This window comes from Erigeron canadensis, chromosome 3, assembly GCF_010389155.1.
Source record: "Erigeron canadensis isolate Cc75 chromosome 3, C_canadensis_v1, whole genome shotgun sequence".
In the NCBI taxonomy this organism is placed as follows: Eukaryota; Viridiplantae; Streptophyta; class Magnoliopsida; order Asterales; family Asteraceae; genus Erigeron; species Erigeron canadensis.
The window spans coordinates 38,778,018-38,798,808 of record NC_057763.1 but is presented as its reverse complement, the minus strand read 5'-3'; the positions used below and the strand labels follow the sequence as shown (position 1 = coordinate 38,798,808).

The 20,791-nt window shown below is 34.8% G+C and overlaps 4 protein-coding genes across 4 annotated transcripts; 2 read left to right on the top strand and 2 right to left on the bottom strand.

The window, feature by feature from the left end:
* Positions 1-916: 916 nt before the first annotated feature.
* On the bottom strand, positions 917-2,881 carry LOC122592103 (zinc finger BED domain-containing protein RICESLEEPER 2-like). Its single transcript, XM_043764312.1, has 3 exons — positions 1,217-2,881; positions 1,034-1,137; positions 917-947 (listed from the first exon to the last, which is right to left on the bottom strand). Exons 1-3 carry the CDS (start codon positions 2,879-2,881, stop codon positions 917-919), a joined length of 1,800 nt encoding a protein of 599 aa, XP_043620247.1.
* Positions 2,882-5,972: 3,091 nt separating this feature from the next.
* Positions 5,973-8,062, top strand: LOC122592954 (40S ribosomal protein S24-1). Its single transcript, XM_043765289.1, has 6 exons — positions 5,973-6,078; positions 6,792-6,871; positions 6,951-6,992; positions 7,243-7,413; positions 7,602-7,688; positions 7,786-8,062. Exons 2-6 carry the CDS (start codon positions 6,797-6,799, stop codon positions 7,819-7,821), a joined length of 411 nt encoding a protein of 136 aa, XP_043621224.1. The 5' UTR covers positions 5,973-6,078; positions 6,792-6,796; the 3' UTR covers positions 7,822-8,062.
* Positions 8,063-10,293: 2,231 nt separating this feature from the next.
* On the top strand, positions 10,294-17,369 carry LOC122592101. The gene is made up of 9 exons (XM_043764311.1): positions 10,294-12,669; positions 13,161-13,299; positions 13,403-13,482; positions 14,208-14,446; positions 14,864-14,950; positions 15,040-15,139; positions 15,628-15,841; positions 16,470-16,828; positions 16,919-17,369. Exons 1-8 carry the CDS (start codon positions 10,294-10,296, stop codon positions 16,796-16,798), a joined length of 3,564 nt encoding a protein of 1,187 aa, XP_043620246.1. The 3' UTR covers positions 16,799-16,828; positions 16,919-17,369.
* Positions 17,370-19,541: 2,172 nt separating this feature from the next.
* Positions 19,542-20,557, bottom strand: LOC122594531 (late embryogenesis abundant protein D-34). The gene is made up of 3 exons (XM_043766976.1): positions 20,231-20,557; positions 19,809-20,102; positions 19,542-19,700 (listed from the first exon to the last, which is right to left on the bottom strand). Exons 1-3 carry the CDS (start codon positions 20,555-20,557, stop codon positions 19,542-19,544), a joined length of 780 nt encoding a protein of 259 aa, XP_043622911.1.
* Between the last annotated feature and the right edge of the window lie 234 nt (positions 20,558-20,791).

Below are 20,791 nucleotides of genomic sequence, written 5' to 3'. Positions count from 1 at the left end.
GTCAACACACATAAAAATTCAGATTTTGCTTTCAACTTTCTCTGCTCTCTCACGTTGACATACACATAAGATGGCAAAACACTCCAAAATTGACTTAAGATGCACCATCACCACTTTAAAATTTGCCACATACCCTTTTTTTTGATGCCCACAGCTCCAAAACAACTTCATCAGCTCCATCTAGGGGTGTTCAAATGGTCGGGTTTCGGTTTAGCAAAGTTAATTAGGTCGGTTTAAACAGTTTTATAAAATTTTATAAACCGGCCAATACCCAATCCATATTAGTACCTAACCAATCCAATCCGCCCAAATAAGCTCTCGGGTTAATAGGGTCGGGGCCCATTAATCCAGAGTATCTAAACTTCATCTACTACGCATATTTGATAACTAAAATCATACCTGCTGAATTTTTAAGTGAGCATACAATTAAAAAGAATAATTAACCAGAAACTCAAAACAAACATTTAAATTCCAAACAAGCATCCAAACAAGTACATTAAAATCCAGAAACATGAAAATATCAAACAAACATTAAAAATCCAGAAACAAGAAGCAACATTCAAAATCCAATAACATGAAAACTAATACGAGAAAATAAAACGAAATCACATCCATCAGCTGCAGTAGATTGCCTCATGCATCCCCATTTCATATAGCACGATTGCCATTCTCAAGAAGATCTACAAGTACATAAAAACAAAATATAATCAGGTTTCATGTTTTTGTCCACAACGTTATATAATACAGTACATATATCAAGAAAAGCAACTTACCTTCTTCAATCCTTTGTAGCTCTTCCCAGTTTTCTGCAACATCCACTGGACCTCCATGAAGCCAATTCTGAGTGCAAATCAAACTTTCAATGATAGTAGGAGTAAGAGAACTCCTAAATGCATCTAACACCCTTCCACTTGTGCTAAAGACAGATTCTGAAGCCACGGTCGATACTGGAATTGCAAGAACATCCCTAGCTACCAAAGACAAGATAGGAAACCTCGGACTGTTAACCTTCCACCAGTTCAGTATGTCAAACCTGTCACCTTCATCTTCAGTTTCCTCCTTTAAATACCTATCTAGCTCAGATTTTGAATGTCTCGCTCCACTTTCAGACTTCCTTCTTTTCATCTCCATTCTCACCTGTTTCATAAGAAATATAAAGTTAAATAATACATGAAGAAAAATATTATTTTAAATGAAAGAAGTAAAGATCATTTACCTTTTGTTTTAGCATGATCAATGGCTCCATTACAGTAGACGTGGAACGTTGATTAAACAGTGAGGAAGGATGAGAAGCCTCCATAGATGGATCCGACGTTGAATGAATTCTTACATAATCATCATACAACTGATAAAGAAATTCTTTTATCATGTTACACATAGAGGACCCTTCAATCTCTCCATACACATCAACAAGTAAGACTTCAACATAGTCATCCTTACGGGTTGGATCAAGCATTGAGGCAACAAGTGTAAGCATATTACACTTTTCAAGACTTCCATAATACTTGTCGTACTTACTTTTCATCAGCTTTGCCATATCCAAAAGACTTGAATCACGAACACCGCCACTAACAACATTTTTCAGAAGTGCATAAATAGAAGTGATGTCATCCAAAAATGTGTTTGTTGTCACATAATTGGTGTCAGATACTTTCAAAGTCAACTCATAAAAGTGCTCCAAAAACTTAGCCAATCTCCTCACATTTGCCCAATCAGCTGCTGTAGGCACTCCAGTTTTTTCAAGATCATCTCTATAATGTCGCTCCTCGCTATCATATCTAGCAAATGCCTTCTCATAACTTTGTGCCGTTTCCAACATCATGTATGTAGAATTCCAACGAGTAGGGACATCTAGAATCAGACTCTTGGTGCTTGTACACTTTTCAAGTTGAGCATATTCTCTAAACTTCTTCAACCTTTGAGGAGATTGACGGATATACTTAACAGCAGCCCTGATAGAATCAACTGATCCCCCTATATGACTTAAGCCATCTTGCACAATTAAATTCATGATATGAGCAATGCACCGCACGTGTAACCATTTTCCTTCCAAAACACATTTGTCCCAATTTGCAAACTTACTTTGTAGATAATTAACAGCTACATCATTTGTTGTCGCATTATCTACAGTAATTGTAAACACATTGGACTTTATCCCCCATTTGATCAAACACATCTCAACAGCTTTACCAATGTCAATACCTCGATGGCTAGATATGGGACAGAAATTCAAGACCTTTTTCCGTAATATCCAATCATTGTCAACATAATGAGCCGTAAGACACATGTAGTTAATTCGTTGGATAGATGTCCATGTATCCGTCGTTAAACAGATCCTACCAATGTTACCCTTAAGTAAGGCAGCAACTTTCTTCTTCTTCTCAACATAGAGCTGGTAACAATCTCTTGCCATGGTGGTTCTGGACATAATATGAAAGGCTGGTTGACAAACATTCAGAAAATGTCGAAAACCTTTCCCCTCAACAAACTTAAATGGAAGCTCATCCACGACCATCATGTGTGCCAACGCTTTCCTAGCATATTGTTGCTCAAACCTCAAGCCAACCATTTTTCTCTCATCTCCATCTCCAGTTTGAATGGTCAAATTCGTCTGACCACTAGGCTTATTGTCTGGATACTTTTGACAATATTTCAAATGATTCCGCAAGGTACTAGTCCCATGAACTTTAGTATCAGAAAAGTACTCTTTGTCGCAGTAGCGACACATACTTTTATGCTCGCCTTTTGTGTTAACAAACGATTCATAATGATCCCAAACAAATGACCGTTTGCGGCTTGCTCTCAGTTTCTTTTGCTTCCCCGTGTTGTTGTTGTCCATGTTGACAGCGTTATCCACCTCCACTTGATTTCCTTGAGACATCTAAGAATAAACAAATGATAAGTGATTTCATGACATATACAAAAGTACTAACAACTATTCAAGTTCTTACAGGAAAAACAAATATGAATAAACACTATATTAATAAAAGAAAACTTAAATATAATGACTCCATGTAATAAAAGACAACACATTTAGAAAGATCTGACAATCTGTGTTAGCATATCATATAATCAAAAAGATTTTAGTTTATCATACAATACATTTGGAACCAAATGTATATGGCAGTAACAACAAAAGACATTAGCATATCATAAAATGAAGGTCTTTTATATGTAAATAAACAACAAGAAAACTAATTTCAGTCACACTTAGGCTTTTTAGAAACATAGTCGAATCATGAACCATAAACTCAAGTTATAAAACGAAAATGCTAACAGAAACATAAAACTTGATAAACTTTTTAAAACACAACATCAAATTGGGTATAAATCTAAAAGTATATACAAGATCATTGGAAAAAAATAATCCAAGCAAATTAAATAATAGCAAAAAACCAGTATATGATAATACTAATACTACTACAACAACAACATCAACAGCAACAATAATAATAATAAAATAATAATAATAATAATAAAATAAAGAGTGATGTACATACCTCTTTGAGCAGTTGAATGACTTGAATCGTGATGATTGATGAAGAAATTGGAATCCCATTTTATAGACATCAAGGCATGTAAGGGTAACTGGTAAAATCAATTCAAATCGAAAACCGCGTGTGTGATTGATTCGATTGCGGATTTCCAGCTTTTAGAAAAGGAAGGAAATAAATTGATTTCAATCTCTAAAATTAGATTAACCCTTCAGACTTCAATAGCCGCTCCAATTTCTAAAGATAAAAAGATACCTACAATATAATATAAAATATCCTAATACAAATTAAACAGGTTTCGGGCGGGGCCCAACCCCTACAATTAAAACCCAACTCCAATCCATAAACCGCTTGTCTAATTCGGTTGAATCCATTTACCCGACCCAAACCCAAATAACCCATAACCAATTAACCCAAATTCAATTGGGTCGGTCGGTTTTTCAGGTAAATCCGTTTAATGAACACCTCTAGCTCCATCCTTGTACTATAAATAGAGGCCTTTCAACCTCATTCCAAATCACACCAATACACTCATTTCTCTTTTCCGTCACTCTTGAAAACCCACGGCTGGGAGGTCTGGAAATCAGTCCCAAAACAGCCACAAAACACCCCCCTAAACCTCCTTTACAACCTATGGCTTCACTCTTTGATACCCATTCACATTAGGACATTAAACGAGCAACAAACAACCCTCGTATTTGCTACCTTTAAGGGCTGCGAAACTGTCCAGGAACAACCCAACATCAATCACCATCACCACGGTGTATAAGCTACTAGATACGTGTTTCGGGTTTGTCATGTCGGGGTTGCTGAATCTTTTGAGACCTTCCAGGATCGTTACGAGTCCATTCTTAGATCTTCGCAAGTATGTTTGGAGTTCGTTCTCTTGGGTCATTATATATGGTTAAAGCTTAAGGCTAAAAATATATAGAGTTAATCTCATCGTGACACAATTAGTTTGGATTACCTTTCTTACTCGGCATTCTCTCGTATCAACTACTAAGGTGAGTTCATAGTCCAACTTTAAACTCTTTTAAACTATTTTGGGATGAAAATACATATTTGGTCATTTTACAAAATTATTTGTGTTTGGTTATAAGCATTTTTTATACACTATTGTGATATACTACTGCTATTTTAACTACGAGCTACATGAATTTCTTGTTGAACTATTATGGGCTACTCTTATATTGGGCACAAGTGACAAATAGTTTGTGTATGGCTATGTAACAATCACTCATAAAATCCCCTTGGAATCTTGATGCCGTGAAACCATTGCGCGAATATTATGGATAGTATTATTGGGGTTGACACCCATGCTCGAGTTAGTCATGATAACTTGGGAAACGGGCATATAATATTTGAACTAGTGCTTGAGTGAAACACTACTAGAGGGGTAAACAATATGTTGAGGCATTGGCACTCAAGGCATAGCATACGAAACTACTACTTATGATATTTGTATGCGTTACATTGTCATTGAATTATTGCAGTCCACCAAAATCTCTAGAGGAATTATGTGCTCGGCTTTTCTGGAAAACATGTTGTGATATAGTCTTTTAAAGATTATTTATACTCTTTTATGGACACAAAACAATCCTTTTTACATATTGCCTATGCATAATCTTTTAAGGATTGAAATCTTGGAAACATCATAACATTTATACATAGGGCAATGACAAAATTCTTGAAGTGTTCTTAAACTACTTATGACACTTTGGTAAACAACGGTCTTGTGGTCTACATAAATATTTATCGAAAACCTATGAACTCACCAACTTTATGTTGACGTATTTTAGTGTATTTTCAGGGAACGAATTACTCAAAGTATAATTAGAAGAAACATGGATATGCATTCACTAAAGAACAAAGATTTTCAAGAGCTTTTCTATTAAGCTAATCATGTTGTAGAATCTCTGGTATAAGTTTTGTATACTTCATGTAAGATCCTGGTTTCTTATATCAATAATATTTCAAAACGTCTCATTTAGAGGTCGTTTGTTATAATTTGTGATTGTGATCTCAAGAAGTCACCCTCCGCTTGGGACCACCATGGGCTGGGTGTGACACATATTATCAAAACTAAAAACTTATGCTAATTGCTAACTACTAACTCGTTATTAAAAGAAAATTTATAGATGATTTATTTCTTTAATTTTGGTTCTTGTTTAAATTATCGTCTAGTTTACTCAAGTCTTAAATAATTTTTATTTCTATTCTTAAATTTAATTCAATCATAATAAATTTATGTTTTTTAAAACAATGTCATGCACAAATATTTTAATTACATTTTAACATGTTTAAAAATAAAATTTACACTACCGCCCTGCCCAAATCCAATATGGCAAAATTAAAAATCTAGATAAGAGAATAAATGGGCCAGTGAACCAAATATACAATTCACTTTATAAAAATCAGCCCAGCCCAGCTCAGTGATAAGAAATAAAGGTCCATGGGATATATAGATACAAATGTTTTGCAATATTTATATATATCCTTTAGGGTTTCTTATATCTCTTTGCCGACTACTCAACAAGCAGCAGCAGCAGCAGCAGCCGTCTTCAACCGGAACACCTAATATCAGGTATTCACATGCTCATTATAAATCCTATCTTTTAAACCCTAATTTCATTACATATATTCATTTATCTTTTTCTTTATTGCTCTTTTTTTAGGCCAGTAATATTATAAAAATCTGTCTTTTTTACTTTCTTTGTAACATTTTAAGGTTTTTTTTAACTGTTTGTTATATGTAACTGAATATATATATATGTATGTATATCAGATGAATGTTATCAAGTGTGATTATTATGTATGTATATGTATATAGTTTTACAGTAGGCTGCTTAGTCTTACATTTCTTTATAGTTTACAAGCTATGAAAAATTAGTGTTCAAGATTTAGGTTTTTTTTAGGTTAATTAGAGTTTTAGATCTAGATGAAGTTATGTGTTAGATGAAGTTGTTACAGTTTTTTTGTCAATGCTATAAAAAAATTGCCTTTAGTGGTTCAAGTTTTATATTGTACTTATGTAAATGACTAAGTGGCCACTGAGTGTATTATTGGGATTGCATTTTTCGAAAGATTTGCGTTTACATGGCGCTACTTGTGTTTTGCTAGAATCGTTAATATTTCAGCTGAACACTCTTTTTAGATTATTTGAATTATGTAAATACTACTATCAGATAATTGCTTAAGATACAATTCGTAATGTTCTCCCCGTGTTTGAAAATCTTCCTTTTTAGCTTTATCAGTGGTTCTGGTTTCTTATATTGTTTTTGTTTTCTTGTTTTGTAGTGAAAATGGCGGACACCAAAGCAGTGACTATTCGTACTAGGAAGTTCATGACAAACAGGCTTCTGTCAAGGAAACAATTTGTGCGTTGTGACAATTCCTGTTTTTTTTAATTATAATATTTGTTGATTGCTTGCTTATGTTTTTGTTGTCTTGATGTAGGTCATCGATGTGCTACACCCCGGCAGGGCTAACGTCTCCAAGGTACAAACTTTAGTTATTTGTATTCTCGGCTTATAAATATAGTTTTGTTACATGTTTTAAAAGGCGTGGGTTTATCTTGTACAAGTCTTGGATGTTTGTGTGGATATCCAAGTTATGTATGATATGGTTATGAAGCTTTTTAGTATTTATTGTTGTGTAATAAGTTGACTAACTTTGTTAGTCTTTGTGAGCTATGTCAAGTTTTCTTATCTGGTATTATTTTTTGATTTCATAATTTGTTTTGTTGAAGGCTGAGTTGAAGGAGAAATTGGCTAGAATGTATGATGTGAAAGACTCAAATGCCATCTTTGTTTTCAAGTTCAGAACTCATTTTGGTGGTGGCAAATCAACCGGTTTTGGTTTAATATATGATTCGGTGGAGAATGCCAAGAAGTTTGAGCCAAAGTATAGGCTTATCAGGGTAATTTTTTGACCTCTTTATCAGTATTTGTTGCCAGAAAAAATCGTATTGCTTCTGAATACACATTTTTTAGTTATTTTTGTGCATTCTAATTTATGCTGTTTAATGAAGATCATCTTTTTTTTAAAAAAAAAAATTGGATGTGTCTTTTACATTAGGTGTTAATATTTTGAAATATATATATGCAGAATGGACTTGACACCAAAGTTGAGAAATCAAGGAAACAGTTGAAGGAAAGGAAGAACAGAGCAAAGAAGATTCGAGGTGTAAAGAAGGTGATTTATCAACTTTTTATTTTATGTAACGATACCAATTCAAAAATGGATTCTAATGATCAAGGTGATAATTTCATGTTATTTGCTGATTGTACAGACCAAGGCAGGAGATGCCGCCAAGAAGAAGAAGTGAGCAACGGAACAGGCAATACTTGTTTTCATTTTATGTCATGTGTTTTGTTGTCTTGGTGCAACTTCTTTTTGATCGTTAACTCTGAATCTCTGTTTCTGGCAGTTGCCTATTTTGAGACTATTGGGTTTCTTATTTAGAAATTTAAATTAGAGAGATTTCCAGAAGTGTAGTTTATGTTTATGTTTGATCAAATCTTTAAGATGCTTGTATTGTCTTATTGAAGTTTTTCATGTTGATTTAATTACCTGTTTGTGCTTTTTCAAGGATAGGATCCTACAAGTATGATTTTAGAATAGGCTAGGATTGGTCATGATTCTGCTGATTACACAAATGTTCACTGTTTGGCTTAGACTTGTTGCAATAGTTTGTTAAGGGAGGGTTATGTGTTGCATACTTAAAAGGTTAATTGTTTGTATTTATATCTGATTATATGTAAATAGAGTTCTATAATATAAGCTAATGAACATGTATGTGACATAGTCATAAGTGGAAGACTACAAAAAATAAACTTTGAAGGTGCAAAATATCAACTATTTGGCTTAACCTTATTAAGATGTGTAAGAGAAAAGTTAGCAATTGTGAATGAGCTAACCTAAACACTCTTAATCTTACCTGCATTGTAGTCTTGTGTAAGAGAAACGTTAGCGTTTGTGAATGAGCTAACCTAAAGTCCTAAACACTCTTAACCAACTATTTGGCATACAAATTTACTTCATATCGAATAAGAGATTCGAACCTCTCTAACCTTCAAAGTCGTTATTACATTAAATGAAGGCAAAACTGGAAATAAGTAAAGGATCTTAGGAGACGATGATTTATCTTGGTGAAACCCTGCAACAATAGAAATGAGAAAATGGTGGGTCGGGGTGGTCAAGTCAAGCAAATTGGGAAGACTCAGTCTAGAGCAAGAAAATTTTAACAAGAAAGCAACACTAGCTAATCCTGTGGCAATAACAAATTAGTCGGGTAAGGATGTTTATGAGCCGAAATACCATCATCTAATCTATGATTCGAAATATTTAGCGATTTTGAATATTAGCCGCCTTTTAAAGCTCAAAAAATATTCATTTGACACTTCGTGCCGAGTATATCTTAGTACACGAGATTTTGTCAAGGAACACCCAAAGATCAGATGTATTTTTCCCGCATAGGTGCCAATATTGAGAAGAGTGTAACTCAAAAAAGTATATCATGATGAATAACTCGACTAGTTCCACCCAATGATTTTTTTTTCAAAAGTTTATTCTATATAGGGTGTAACTTTATTGGTTTTTATTGCTCTTAAAAGAAAATTACATGATAATACACCGTTTAAACCAGTTTAACAAAACACAAGTTAGTAAATTTGTTTTTTTTTTCTTGGTAACATTTTGTTATTATCAATGTGCCGTAAAAAGTATATGATGAAAATTTGAACCGAAAATTAGCAAAAAAGATGAATTTCTACAAGAAGACATCTACATATGAAACTCTCATCATAAATTATTTATCTAGTATGCAAAAAGCACTACATGTTGATCGAACTAACTACTAAAGATGTGTTTAACTGTTAACTAAGTTATATAATAATTGTAAATTCTAAATACAAGAGAAAGCTCGACTAAAACGAGTGAGGCAATATGTGGGAAGGGGATTTACGTTATGTGACGCACATCACTTAGCAAGAAGCTGATTCAAACAATTTTTATGATTGACATTTATTGTCAGAAGGTAAGTTATCTATCTATCAATTATTATTATTATTATTATTATTATTATTATTATTATTATTATTATTATTATTATTATTATTTATTTGTATATATTTTTTTAGAAAATCTCATGTAAATCACCTGACACATGACATAAAATCTTAGAAAACATGCTCCAAAACATAAACCAAATTATTAAAATGTTCCAAAGGTTTACATATAGTGTTACTAATATTTATTGGAAACTGGAAAGTCACATGGAGGGAAACTCAAGTTTCACATATTTACAAAAAAAAAAAAAGAGAGAGAGAAAAGATATGAATAAAATAATCCAAAACCCTCTCAAAATTTTGCAAAATCCCGCCCTAAATATTATTACACAGATACACACAAAACCTAAAACCCCCAAATTTCTTTCTTTTTTATTTCTCTCTCTCTGTAATCAATTCATATCCCCCTTTATTATTAACTAAATTAAATCAACTGTTACGCTTATAAATGATCTGAATTTCACATAATTTATTCTATTTTATCCGATCATCAGGTAATTTTTTTCACATTAAACCTATTTTTCAGATCTATTATATATACAGATTTTGTTACCTGATTATTTGATTCGTATTCAGCTATTCCCCAATCGATTAGGGTTTATGTATGTGTATATATATATATATATATATAATATACTTATTATTTATTGCTTACAGCTATTAATGTTATATTGCTTTTATGATTATGTGTGTGATATGATGTATATGGTATCATGTAGGGTTTTATTAAGATGCGTTTAAGATCGAGTGACGAAATTGATTCGGTGTCGATTTTGGAGGAGACTTTGATTGATTCAAGTCCAAAAAAAGAAGTTTTGGAAAAAAAGTCTGGATTTTTGGATTTGAACGTTTTAGATTCTGGTTTGAATGAGGAAATAACGTCGATGGCGTTGGAGATGGATGTGAATGCAAAGGTTGAGAGTGTTGTTGAGGAAGATGATGGTGATGTAAAGGTTATTAATGTGTTTGGGAATATTTTGATGGATGAGGATATTAGTGATGTTGATGGCGAAACGAAGAAGATTAAGGATGAAGAGGACGGGGAAAGTGATGGCAGTATTAGGGCTAAAAAAGGGAAAAGAGGGAGGAAGAGGAAAGTTGTGGGGAGTTCTGAAAAGGTGAAAGTCGAAAATGATGGAGTTAGAGTTAGTAGCAGGGTGTTGCGGTCAAGTGTTAAGATGACGAGTGGGAGTGCTAAGGTGGATGAGAGTAGACTTAATGAGAGCGTGGTTGGTTTTAAGAGACAAATGAAAGTGGAATGTTTTGACCCGACTGAGCTTGATATGGAAGTGGATGACAAGAGTCAAGCGAGCGGTAGACTGAATAAGAAACAAAAATTGCACAGGAGACCTCCTAAGACGCAGGGTGAGATTGATATAAGTAGAAAGATTTTAGATGAAAATGACGTTGAGCAGGTTGATGAAAGCACTTTGCTGATTGGTAAAGAGCAGAAGAAACAAAAGCGCCGCGGGAGACCTCCTAAGACGCAGGGTGAGATTGGTTCTAGTAAAAGAATTTTAGATGAACATGATGTCGAGGAGGTAGATGAGAGAACTTTGCTGATTGGTAAAGAGCAGAAGAAACAAAAGCGTTGCGGGAGACCTCCCAAAATGCAGAGTGAGATTGGTTCTAGAATTTTAGATGAAAATGATGTCGAGGAGGTTGATGAAAGAGCTTTGGTGATTGGTGAAGAGCAGAAGAAACAAAAGCGTCTTGGGAGACCTCCAAAGATGCATAGTGAGACTGGTTTAAGTACAACAATAAAATCTGAGTGTTTAGATGACAATGACGTTGAGGAGGTTGATGAAAGCAATGGCAACCAACAGAAGAAGCAAAAGCGTCTTGGGAGAGATCTTAAAGTTGAGGGTAAAAATCTAAAATGTCATGGTAAATGGCCTAAAGCATATAAAGGAAAGCCAAAGGCTATGGTGGTTAAGATGAACAACAGTCAGTTGAAAAGTGAAGTTGCCGTAAATACCCCAAAGATTTGCAATGTGCAAAATGAAGATGGTTCATCTGAGATCACTGGTGACAATACAGAAAGCGTCAAGATTTCTGAAGAAAATAATGCTCCGACAACCGCCGAAGATACTGATAAAAATAATAACACTTTAAAGTTGAAAAATAGCATAGGAGGGGCTGACAGTAGACGAATGGAACAGCAGTTGGTGAGAGATCGAATAGTTAGTATGATTATTAAGGCAGGTTGGACGATCGAGTATAGACCGAGGCAAAATAGACAATATTTGGATGCGGTATATGTTGATCAGAAAGGGAAAACACATTGGTCTGTCACCAAAGCGTATTTTAGTCTTAAATCGAAAATTGAAAAAGGTGTCGCTTGTAATGAAGAAGTTTCCGCATTTACTTCAATATCTAATGAGGAACTGAGTGTACTTTTTAGGTCGGTTTCGAAGGTAAGAAGCGATAAGGATATTAAGAAGAAGAAGAAGAAAAAAGAAAAGAATCAATGTAAGGCTGAAATAATCATCACTGGAGTGGCACAACTTAAGAGCCATAAAAAGAAACTTGACAAGGAGAACAAAGAGAAGAAAGCAATACAAAAGTCTGCTAATAGAGGACCAAAGGTAACTCAGAAAGATAGGCAGGGCAGAAAGCCACGTTTGCTTGCTCGTAGCACTAGCAAGGGGTTAAATCAAGACAATGACGATTCTGCATTATACAGTGGAAAGCGGAATCTTTTGTCGTGGCTTATAGATTCCGGTGTTATCATACCAGGTAGCAAATTGCATTATGGCGAAAGTAGACTGAGAAGCGGGTTGCTTGAGGGAACTGTTAACGTTGATGGGATTCAATGTAATTGCTGTAATGAAATTATGGATATATCAAGGTTTGTGTCACATGGTGGAGGGAAAGACGCCCAGGGACTTGAAAAGATATCTTTACCGTCTGGATCATCTCTTATAAAGTGCTTGTTGGAAGCATGGAGGAAAGAAGAGGAGTCATCTAGCATTAAGTTCAATTATGTTAGTGTTGATGGGGACGATCCTAGCGACGATACATGCAACTTTTGTGGAGATGGTGGTGACTTGATCTGTTGTGATGGTTGTCCGTCGACATTCCATCAGAGCTGCCTTGATATCCAAGTAACAAACATCACTTTCTTGACTCCTTTTTTTTTTGCTAATAAGTGCTCCATGTTATTACCGTTACAGATGATCAACAAATTGTGATTGTTAAAAAAAATTCAGTAAAGTAGTAAATGTTTAATACAAAATTATTCTTGTAATTGATTGAGATATGTTTTATGAGATGAGTCTTGAGAGTAAAGTCTATCAGTCTAGGTTAAAAGAAGGGTTAACTAGGCTGTTTTGCTTTACCATTTGTTGTTCATATACATTATAGGTATTATGGATCTAATATACTAATCTGATAATCTGATTCTTAATTAATCAGATAATAAGAATCATAATGTATTGTATCTAAACATTAAAAACTGATCGTGGTGACTACAAATCGCAATAATCAGACAAGCACTTTGGTGTTAAGTTATTATGGTTTATATGTATATGTTTGCTAGATGTAGACACTAAGCTCTTTAGTGTAGTGATTTTAATGGTTTTTGCATGCATTGTAGAACTTCCCGTCTGGTGATTGGCACTGTGTATACTGCTCTTGCAAGTTCTGTGGTCTAGTTGTCAGGGGTGCTGCTCAAATGGATGATTCTCATCAGCCAAATTCTGAAATGCTCGCGTGCTTGTTGTGTGAAGAAAAATGTAAGCAATAAATATTTACTCATTTAAAGTAATTAATCTTTCCTACTTTATTCACACTTACTTCTCTACTTTCTTAATTCCTACCAATTATTATTTTCTACAGTCCATCACACATGCTTACAAGAAGATGCAGCAAAGGTTGATTCTAGTATCCTATCGTTTTGTGGGAGGAAATGCCAGGAGGTATGGGGATTCTTCATTTGAATATGTGCAGTTGTGCATTCTGGTTTGCATTTTGGTTTTTTAGCTTCATTTTCTAGATCTCTAAATGACTAAATCTGAAATATAATTTTGGACTATAACAAAAAAAAATCATCTGATATTGTATTAAAAGTTTGGTCTGTTTGTATGTGTAATGTTGAGTCCAAGAACACATAATGTTTGCAAGAGATCCGTCTTGGCTTACCTGCTTAAGTGTGTTAGTAGAGGTGGCAAGATTGGTGAATTGAGTAACTAGGTAAATTGGATCTGTTTTGAGACATGTATTTCTGTTAGTTTGTGTTGAAACATGCTGGTTGGATACGCAGATACCTTCTTTTTTTTTCCGAATCTATAAGTTTTACTGTATATTGATTACAAAAACAATACCTATTACTGTATGAGAATCCGAATTATAAATAAAATGATTTAGGATGCTGTATGCATCGTTAAAAGGCTTTTGGCAAGTTTCACCTGCTCATTATATTTGTTGATTTTCCTTGAGCTAAGTTATTTGATTTGATCTGTTTGAAGCAAAACACAATCTAGATCTACCTATCCAATTATTTATATGAACATTTGTCATCTTTTATATCTTATATATCACTTTCTCATGTTCTTAGATATGCATATAGCATAAACGACCTTAATTTGCATTCAGAATATTGTTTTCACCTGCAAGCGTCACATCTAACTATCTTTTGTGATAGATACATGAGCGACTACAGGCATATCTTGGGTTAAATTTTGAACTTGAAGATGGGTTTTCATGGACTCTACTAAAGCGCTCTGATGTTAGCCAAGTTGCCGCACTTCTTGATGATAAGCAGAAGGTCGAGTGCAATTCCAAGTTGGCTGTTGCATTCTCTGTTATGGATGAATGTTTTGTGCCTATTATGGATGAGAGAAGTGGAGTCAACAGAATTCACAATGTTGTTTACAACTGTGGGTATGGTTGTAATACCTAAATATATTTACCATGTTTTGAGATAGGCGGCTTACCAAATAAAGGATAGTTTTTCCGTGTAGACCTAAATACTGAATAGCATCTATTTATTGATAAGCAGCCTACATAATATCTTTTACATGACTTGATTTACCAGTTTTGATTGTAGTTAATGTTCTATACCGAATCCTAAACTATACACATCCTCACGTTCATGTTTGAATGTTCAAAGAAAGGGGGGCAGTTTTATTTTTTCTTTCTATCTCCAGTGATGTTTAGTTTTGGATGGCTTGCGAGTAATGAAAGTTCTGTATTTAAAAAGGCTTTATAATCAATATCAGAGCTGTCTACTACTAACACCTTAAAGATATACCCCGTGGATTTTAATATGTTTTTCTCATGTTTTGAAAATTCTTACAGGTCAAACTTCAGAAGGTTGGATTATTCTGGCTTCTTCACAGCAATTTTGGAGAGAGGTGGTGAATTGATCTCAGTAGCATCGATAAGGTTACTTGTGTTACTATAATATTAAATTTTTGAGGTTTTTTTGCTGTGCTGTTTCTTATTTTATACATGCGATGTTCTTACTATAACAGGATCCATGGGCATCAGTTGGCAGAAATGCCTTTTATTGGAACTCGTGACATATATAGGCGTCAAGGGATGTGTCGTCGGCTTTTAGATGCAATTGAACAAGTATGTTTCTTGTATCTTTAACTGAACTTCATATGATTATTTCCTCTTATATCTTTAATATTTCTCTAAGTGCATATCAACTAATGACATATTGCAATACTGGGAGAATCAGTTCCAAAAACAATTCTAGAAACCCCATTACTCTGATGTGATTCTGTGCCTACATAACTTGTAAATGATTTATGTCATGTTTTGTTTAACTATATTTAGTTATTTACCAATGTTTTTTGGCAAGTTTTTGTTATTTTTTTTTTAAGTGAGACTTGTAGGTGTTTTCATGCTTGATTAGTTCATGATTTGGATGGACCATACTCAGGAATTTTTTTTGCAACATAGCGATACTAACAGTTTTTCGTTGCATTTATTTTGAAATTTGAACTAATAAATAATTACAATTGCAGATAAATAAGATACCAACATAACATTTATGTGTTTGCCAATTGCTAGTAGAAGCATTAATGCTCTGAAAATATGTATTTACTATTCAGGCTCTTAGTACTCTTGGTGTTGGAAAACTGATCATTCCTGCAATCCCTGAACTATTCAAAACATGGACCAAGGTGTTTGGCTTTAAGCCTCTTGAAGAATCACAAAGGCAAGAAATGAAGTGCATGAGTATGATAGTGTTTCCCGGTACAGATATGCTTCAGAAACCACTTCTCGATAACCAATCTGCTGATAAGAATCTTAGTCTGGTAGCTGGTGAGTTGTGAAAAATGGTGTTTCTTTTTTTACTTTTATAGCTGATTCTTGTTTTTACTTCTCGTGTCATATGTAGAGGTGACATAATGGTCATGTCGTAAGGGGTAAAATGAGTTTTGGGTAAGCTGTTTTCCCTACATGTCGAAACAGGTCAGGTCAAGTTGACCTTAACACAATTTAAATCTTCTACTTTTTATATATTGCTATATATTTTATGTGTTTTTTACTTATATATGATAACAAAAGCATTATTAGTACGTTAGCATAAACTTTTGAGTAAAGTAGGTTAAGATGTTATCAATCGAGTGAACTTTGGGATACTTCGTTTGAGATGAAATCCCTCCCAAATTAATATTTCGTAAGCAAATGAGTCGAAATAGATATTCATATGTTTGGTACTAAAATTTAATGCCAGCTAATAATTAAACAGTTCTAATCAACTCATGCATTAATTGTTTTCCCACTTAATGGTCACCAGTCTAAGATTTCCAAAGTTTATTTATAATATTCATGATGATGTTTTATTTTCCTTCACTCAGAAATCTAATTATCAAATGCAATAGTTTATGATCAAAAACTGGTGTACATCTCGAATCTGAAATACACATGACCTATTTTCAAATTTCAGAGACTGCAGATGCAGTACCAGGGTCATCAGGTGATATAACCCATGAACATAATGCATCTGCTATGGTCAACAATAGTGTTGATTCAGTTAGAATGTCTCCTTTGACATTGAAAGGTGTTTCCAAGATTACTTTTGACTTGAACCTTCAACCTGCTGCAACTGATGCTGATACTCCATTTGTTGATGATGATGACTGTATCTCAAAGGAACCACAAGTTTGTAAAAGCTCATCCGAGCAGGACCAAGTTTGTAAAAGCTCATTTGAGCTATCTGATTCAAGTGCCCAACATTGCAGCTCATTCCCTACTCCTGGTTTGATCTGCATTTAGTAGGGGTTGAGCTGCATCTAGTGCGTAAAGGTATGTTAGTTTTTTTTTTTTTTCCGGGTCTTTATTTCTGCTGGTTTGAAATATTGTATTGCTAAACATATAGAATCTCATCTGTTACAGGTGGAGTGTTGTAAAATGGAAGATGGTGAGATAAAGTACTGATGCTTATTTATTAGAGTTATTGGCTTAATGATGCTGCTTCATACTGCGGAGGCATGTGTAATTTTTGGTGTTTACTGACTGTAAATACATACTTGTGATTTTTGGGCAAGTATGTCGCATGGGCTCCGTGGAATTTAAAATATGGTTTTGGAGCCCATGTAAATGTTAATATAGCTAACTATTTGGGGCAGAACATTTTTGACAGCACCATTTTCAATCGAAGTATGACTTCATAGGTTTGTTGGAACCGAAGGTTGTTGTGCTTTACTTAAGTTAATCTTGAAGCCAGTTGAAAACTCGGGTCCTTAGCTGAGTCGTTTTCTTATATATTAGAAACAAAATTTGAGTGTTAATTACAATGTTTATGTTATTGTTTTTCTAGAGACCTTTTTGAAAGGTCTTGGTTTCTCGCAACTACACCAAATTACCTGTAAGAATAGTTCAAAGCTTTTTGGTCATTGACATTTGAATTGTTCTTAGTATTATTACCAATTATAATTACAAATAGCTTAATAAACAACACAACAAACTCTAAATTTTTGTCGGAGAAATAAACGAAGAGGAAAACATACATGAATACCTGTAGTATGTAATTATGATAGCAGTCCTCATTTATAATTGAGAACATAGTTTGTTCCTGTTCATCAAGATTTCATAACTATTCCATTTTAAAATAAAAATAGTTGCATTTTTTTTAGATATTGGATACAGTTCAACTACTAATTCTTGATGTGACATGCACTAACACATCTTCACTTTCTTCGTCACTTTATCTTTACACGTGTATATTCACACATACCCTCCTTCGTCATTTAACTAAAAGCAAAGGCAAATGAGGAATTAGTGTCAAGAGTTGAACAAAGAAAACTCATTTGGTTTTAACTAAAAAGCCCGTTGGCACCTCAAAATAGTTAAACCAAAATGGCAAGTCCAATGTTTGAAGAACGTGAAATCTTTTTTTACGTATTGCTTTTTTACAAGCTTGAATGATCCTAATTGCTTTTCAAGCAAACTAATAACCAAGTTGATTCGTTTTGTAAGACCAAGACTTTCAACCACCCAGCCAATTCTCTGAATTTTCTCAAACAAAAACGAAGTCCAAGAAAACCGAGACGCATATGTTACCATCTTCGGAATTGTCCGCTCTACATGCAGCATTGCCCTTGAATTCTTCACTCACGCCATATTAATTATATCATCTTTCAGTCTAAGTATGTATTGTTGTCTATATTAAATATGTAAATGAAATTGATATTTGACTATTTGAGTGCTCGTATTTAAAATCTTCATTAAACACATCTTAAAACAAGCTTTTAAAACTAATGAGGCCCGGCCCATTTAGGGACCGTACGCATTTACGATTCCATTGATATATAAACACATTGTCGATTGTAGGGTTCTTCCTTTTTCTCTTGATTCTTGTTTGATCGAGGACAGGTTTTTTTTTTCGTGAAAGTTGTTTGATTCCATTGATATATAAACACGTTGCTATTTCCGCAGGTGACACTTTATAAACAGTAAAACAATGCTTGATTTTTCGTGAAAGTTGTTTAATTAGTTGCTGTCATTGCATCATTGCTCCTTATGTATATGAAAGGCGTGGTCTAATTTGTTAAGTATATCGTTATTTTGATTACTGCCCGTTTTGTATTTGCGTCGGGTTAAATTCATGTCAACTTTATATTGCACGGTGAACTGTCTAATGCCGAAATTGACAACCTAATGACAATTGTGGCCAACCCTCGTGAGTATAAAATTCCAGACTGGTTCCTTAACAGAAAGGAGGACTACAAAGATGGAAAGTACTCCCAGGTTACCTCTAATGCACTCGACATGAAACTAAGAGATGATTTGGAGCGTTTGAAAAAGATCAGGTCTGTTTTCATCTTCCATTTCACCAAAGGCTGGCTTGTTTTTCCTATTCTTTCAGTTTATCTAATTAAATAACTGATTTGTGTTTAGGTAGATATGGATTGTTTTCGTAAATTAATTGCCAAAAGCAGATGTTGTTCTAAACTTCTGTCTATGTTCTGACTTCATACTACTTCCTACATCGTTTTGTTCTTTAATTATATTAGGCTATAATGGTTATATCAAAATATAGTTTCTGTTATCATATGGGACTGTTGGGGTCTGCAAGAAGCGATAAAGTTCACAACTATATATTGGTATCATCATCATCAGTTTGAGTTTGTAGCTTTTCTTTAGATTTTTATTGTTCAAATCTTTGAGTTTGTTCTTGCTATTGTGAGAGAGTCTCAAATTACTCAAGATCCAGTCCGAAATGATCTTCTCTTCTAGTAGCTTGACCCTTCAAATTGTTTTCTAACTTTGATTTTGACGAGATTGTTGCAATAGTAGACATAATTTGTTGCATATGATCGATGTTACTTTATAAGTAACACAAAGAAGTAAAGTGAAAAGCAAAAGTTACATACATATATATATAGTAGAGATTTAAACATAAACCATACCACGTGCCATATTGTCTTGCCATTCGACCCTACATTCATAAACACCCAGCCTACCTTGACTATATACTACTATCAAACTAGCTTAGTATATTTTGATGAAGCCCAATTCACTTCTTCTGATTGAGCCTAGCAGCTGCAGCCATGGACGCCGCCACCCCACCCGGGTACGTAGCCAAATCCGGCTTGTTCCTTATCTCTGCCCCTATAACCCCTTCCGCGTCCTCCCTCGTCACTGGCTTGTCTCGAGGCAGCATCGTACTCGCATCCTGTATATACATGTATGCTCGATCGTTCATATTAATTAGTAAAACCATGCATGCATATTATACAACAAAGTCAAAACAGAATTTTAATATCAATTAGTAAAAACTTGCCGCCAACACATCTCCAAGCTTTGTTTTGTCCTCATCACGCATGGTCCGGGTGTTCTGTGTCGCTGCAGCCTGAGCTTTAGCCGCTAAGCCAGAAGGCATGACTCGCATTTGACCCGTTGCTCGGACTTCTGCTGCTTGTATGGCCGCAGCGTCACTCTGTTCCACAGGCTTCTCTCCGGCAGACATGGCAGCAGCCTCTAGTGCTTCTCCAATTGTAACCTGGTCAATTGGGTCTATTTTCGCTGGCTCGGCTGGAGCTGATACTGGACCCGCTTGTACATATTGTCCCACCACCTGTTCAAATTCCAAGTCATGTTACAAAAAGTTCAAATTATTCTTTTGATATTCATTATTTTACAAAAGAAAAACTTGTGACAAAAAACATATTTAATTAGTAAATTCTTTTGAGAATATTTGCCTACCTGGCCGCCAATGGATTCGGTAACAATATGAAGACCAGCAACTTCAGCATCAGAAACAGTGACACCTTGATCACTAGTGTCACTAGTCACGTCAAAATGGCCTACCACTCCGCGGCTTTCATTAACACAAGCCGCGGACTGCATGACAGCGGCTGGTCCGCTTTTTTGTGTTTTACCAAGAACCCTGGATTCAGCTGATTGCATAGTGGCAGCATCTTGTGGGGTGATGGGCTTGTTGGCCAAGTCACCCGAGACTTGAAATACGTCTCCGTATTTGATGGGTTCTTGGTCTTCGGTTTGAGGTCGTCGTGGTTGTCCTTGACTCATTTTTTGTTTGATTGTGATGGTTGCAGTTATGGGGCTGAATTGGGATATATGAAGTCCAGTGCAAGGGGGTGTTTTGTGAGGTTGACAGGTGGAGGATGTGTATTGTGGACACTTTGGTTTGAGGTTGACAGGTGGAGGTGTTTTTGGTTTGAGGTTGCAGTGGGTGTCATTACGTGTCAATAGCCGAATAGGCATAGATAACTGGATATATATTAGGGATGGGCATGGGACCGG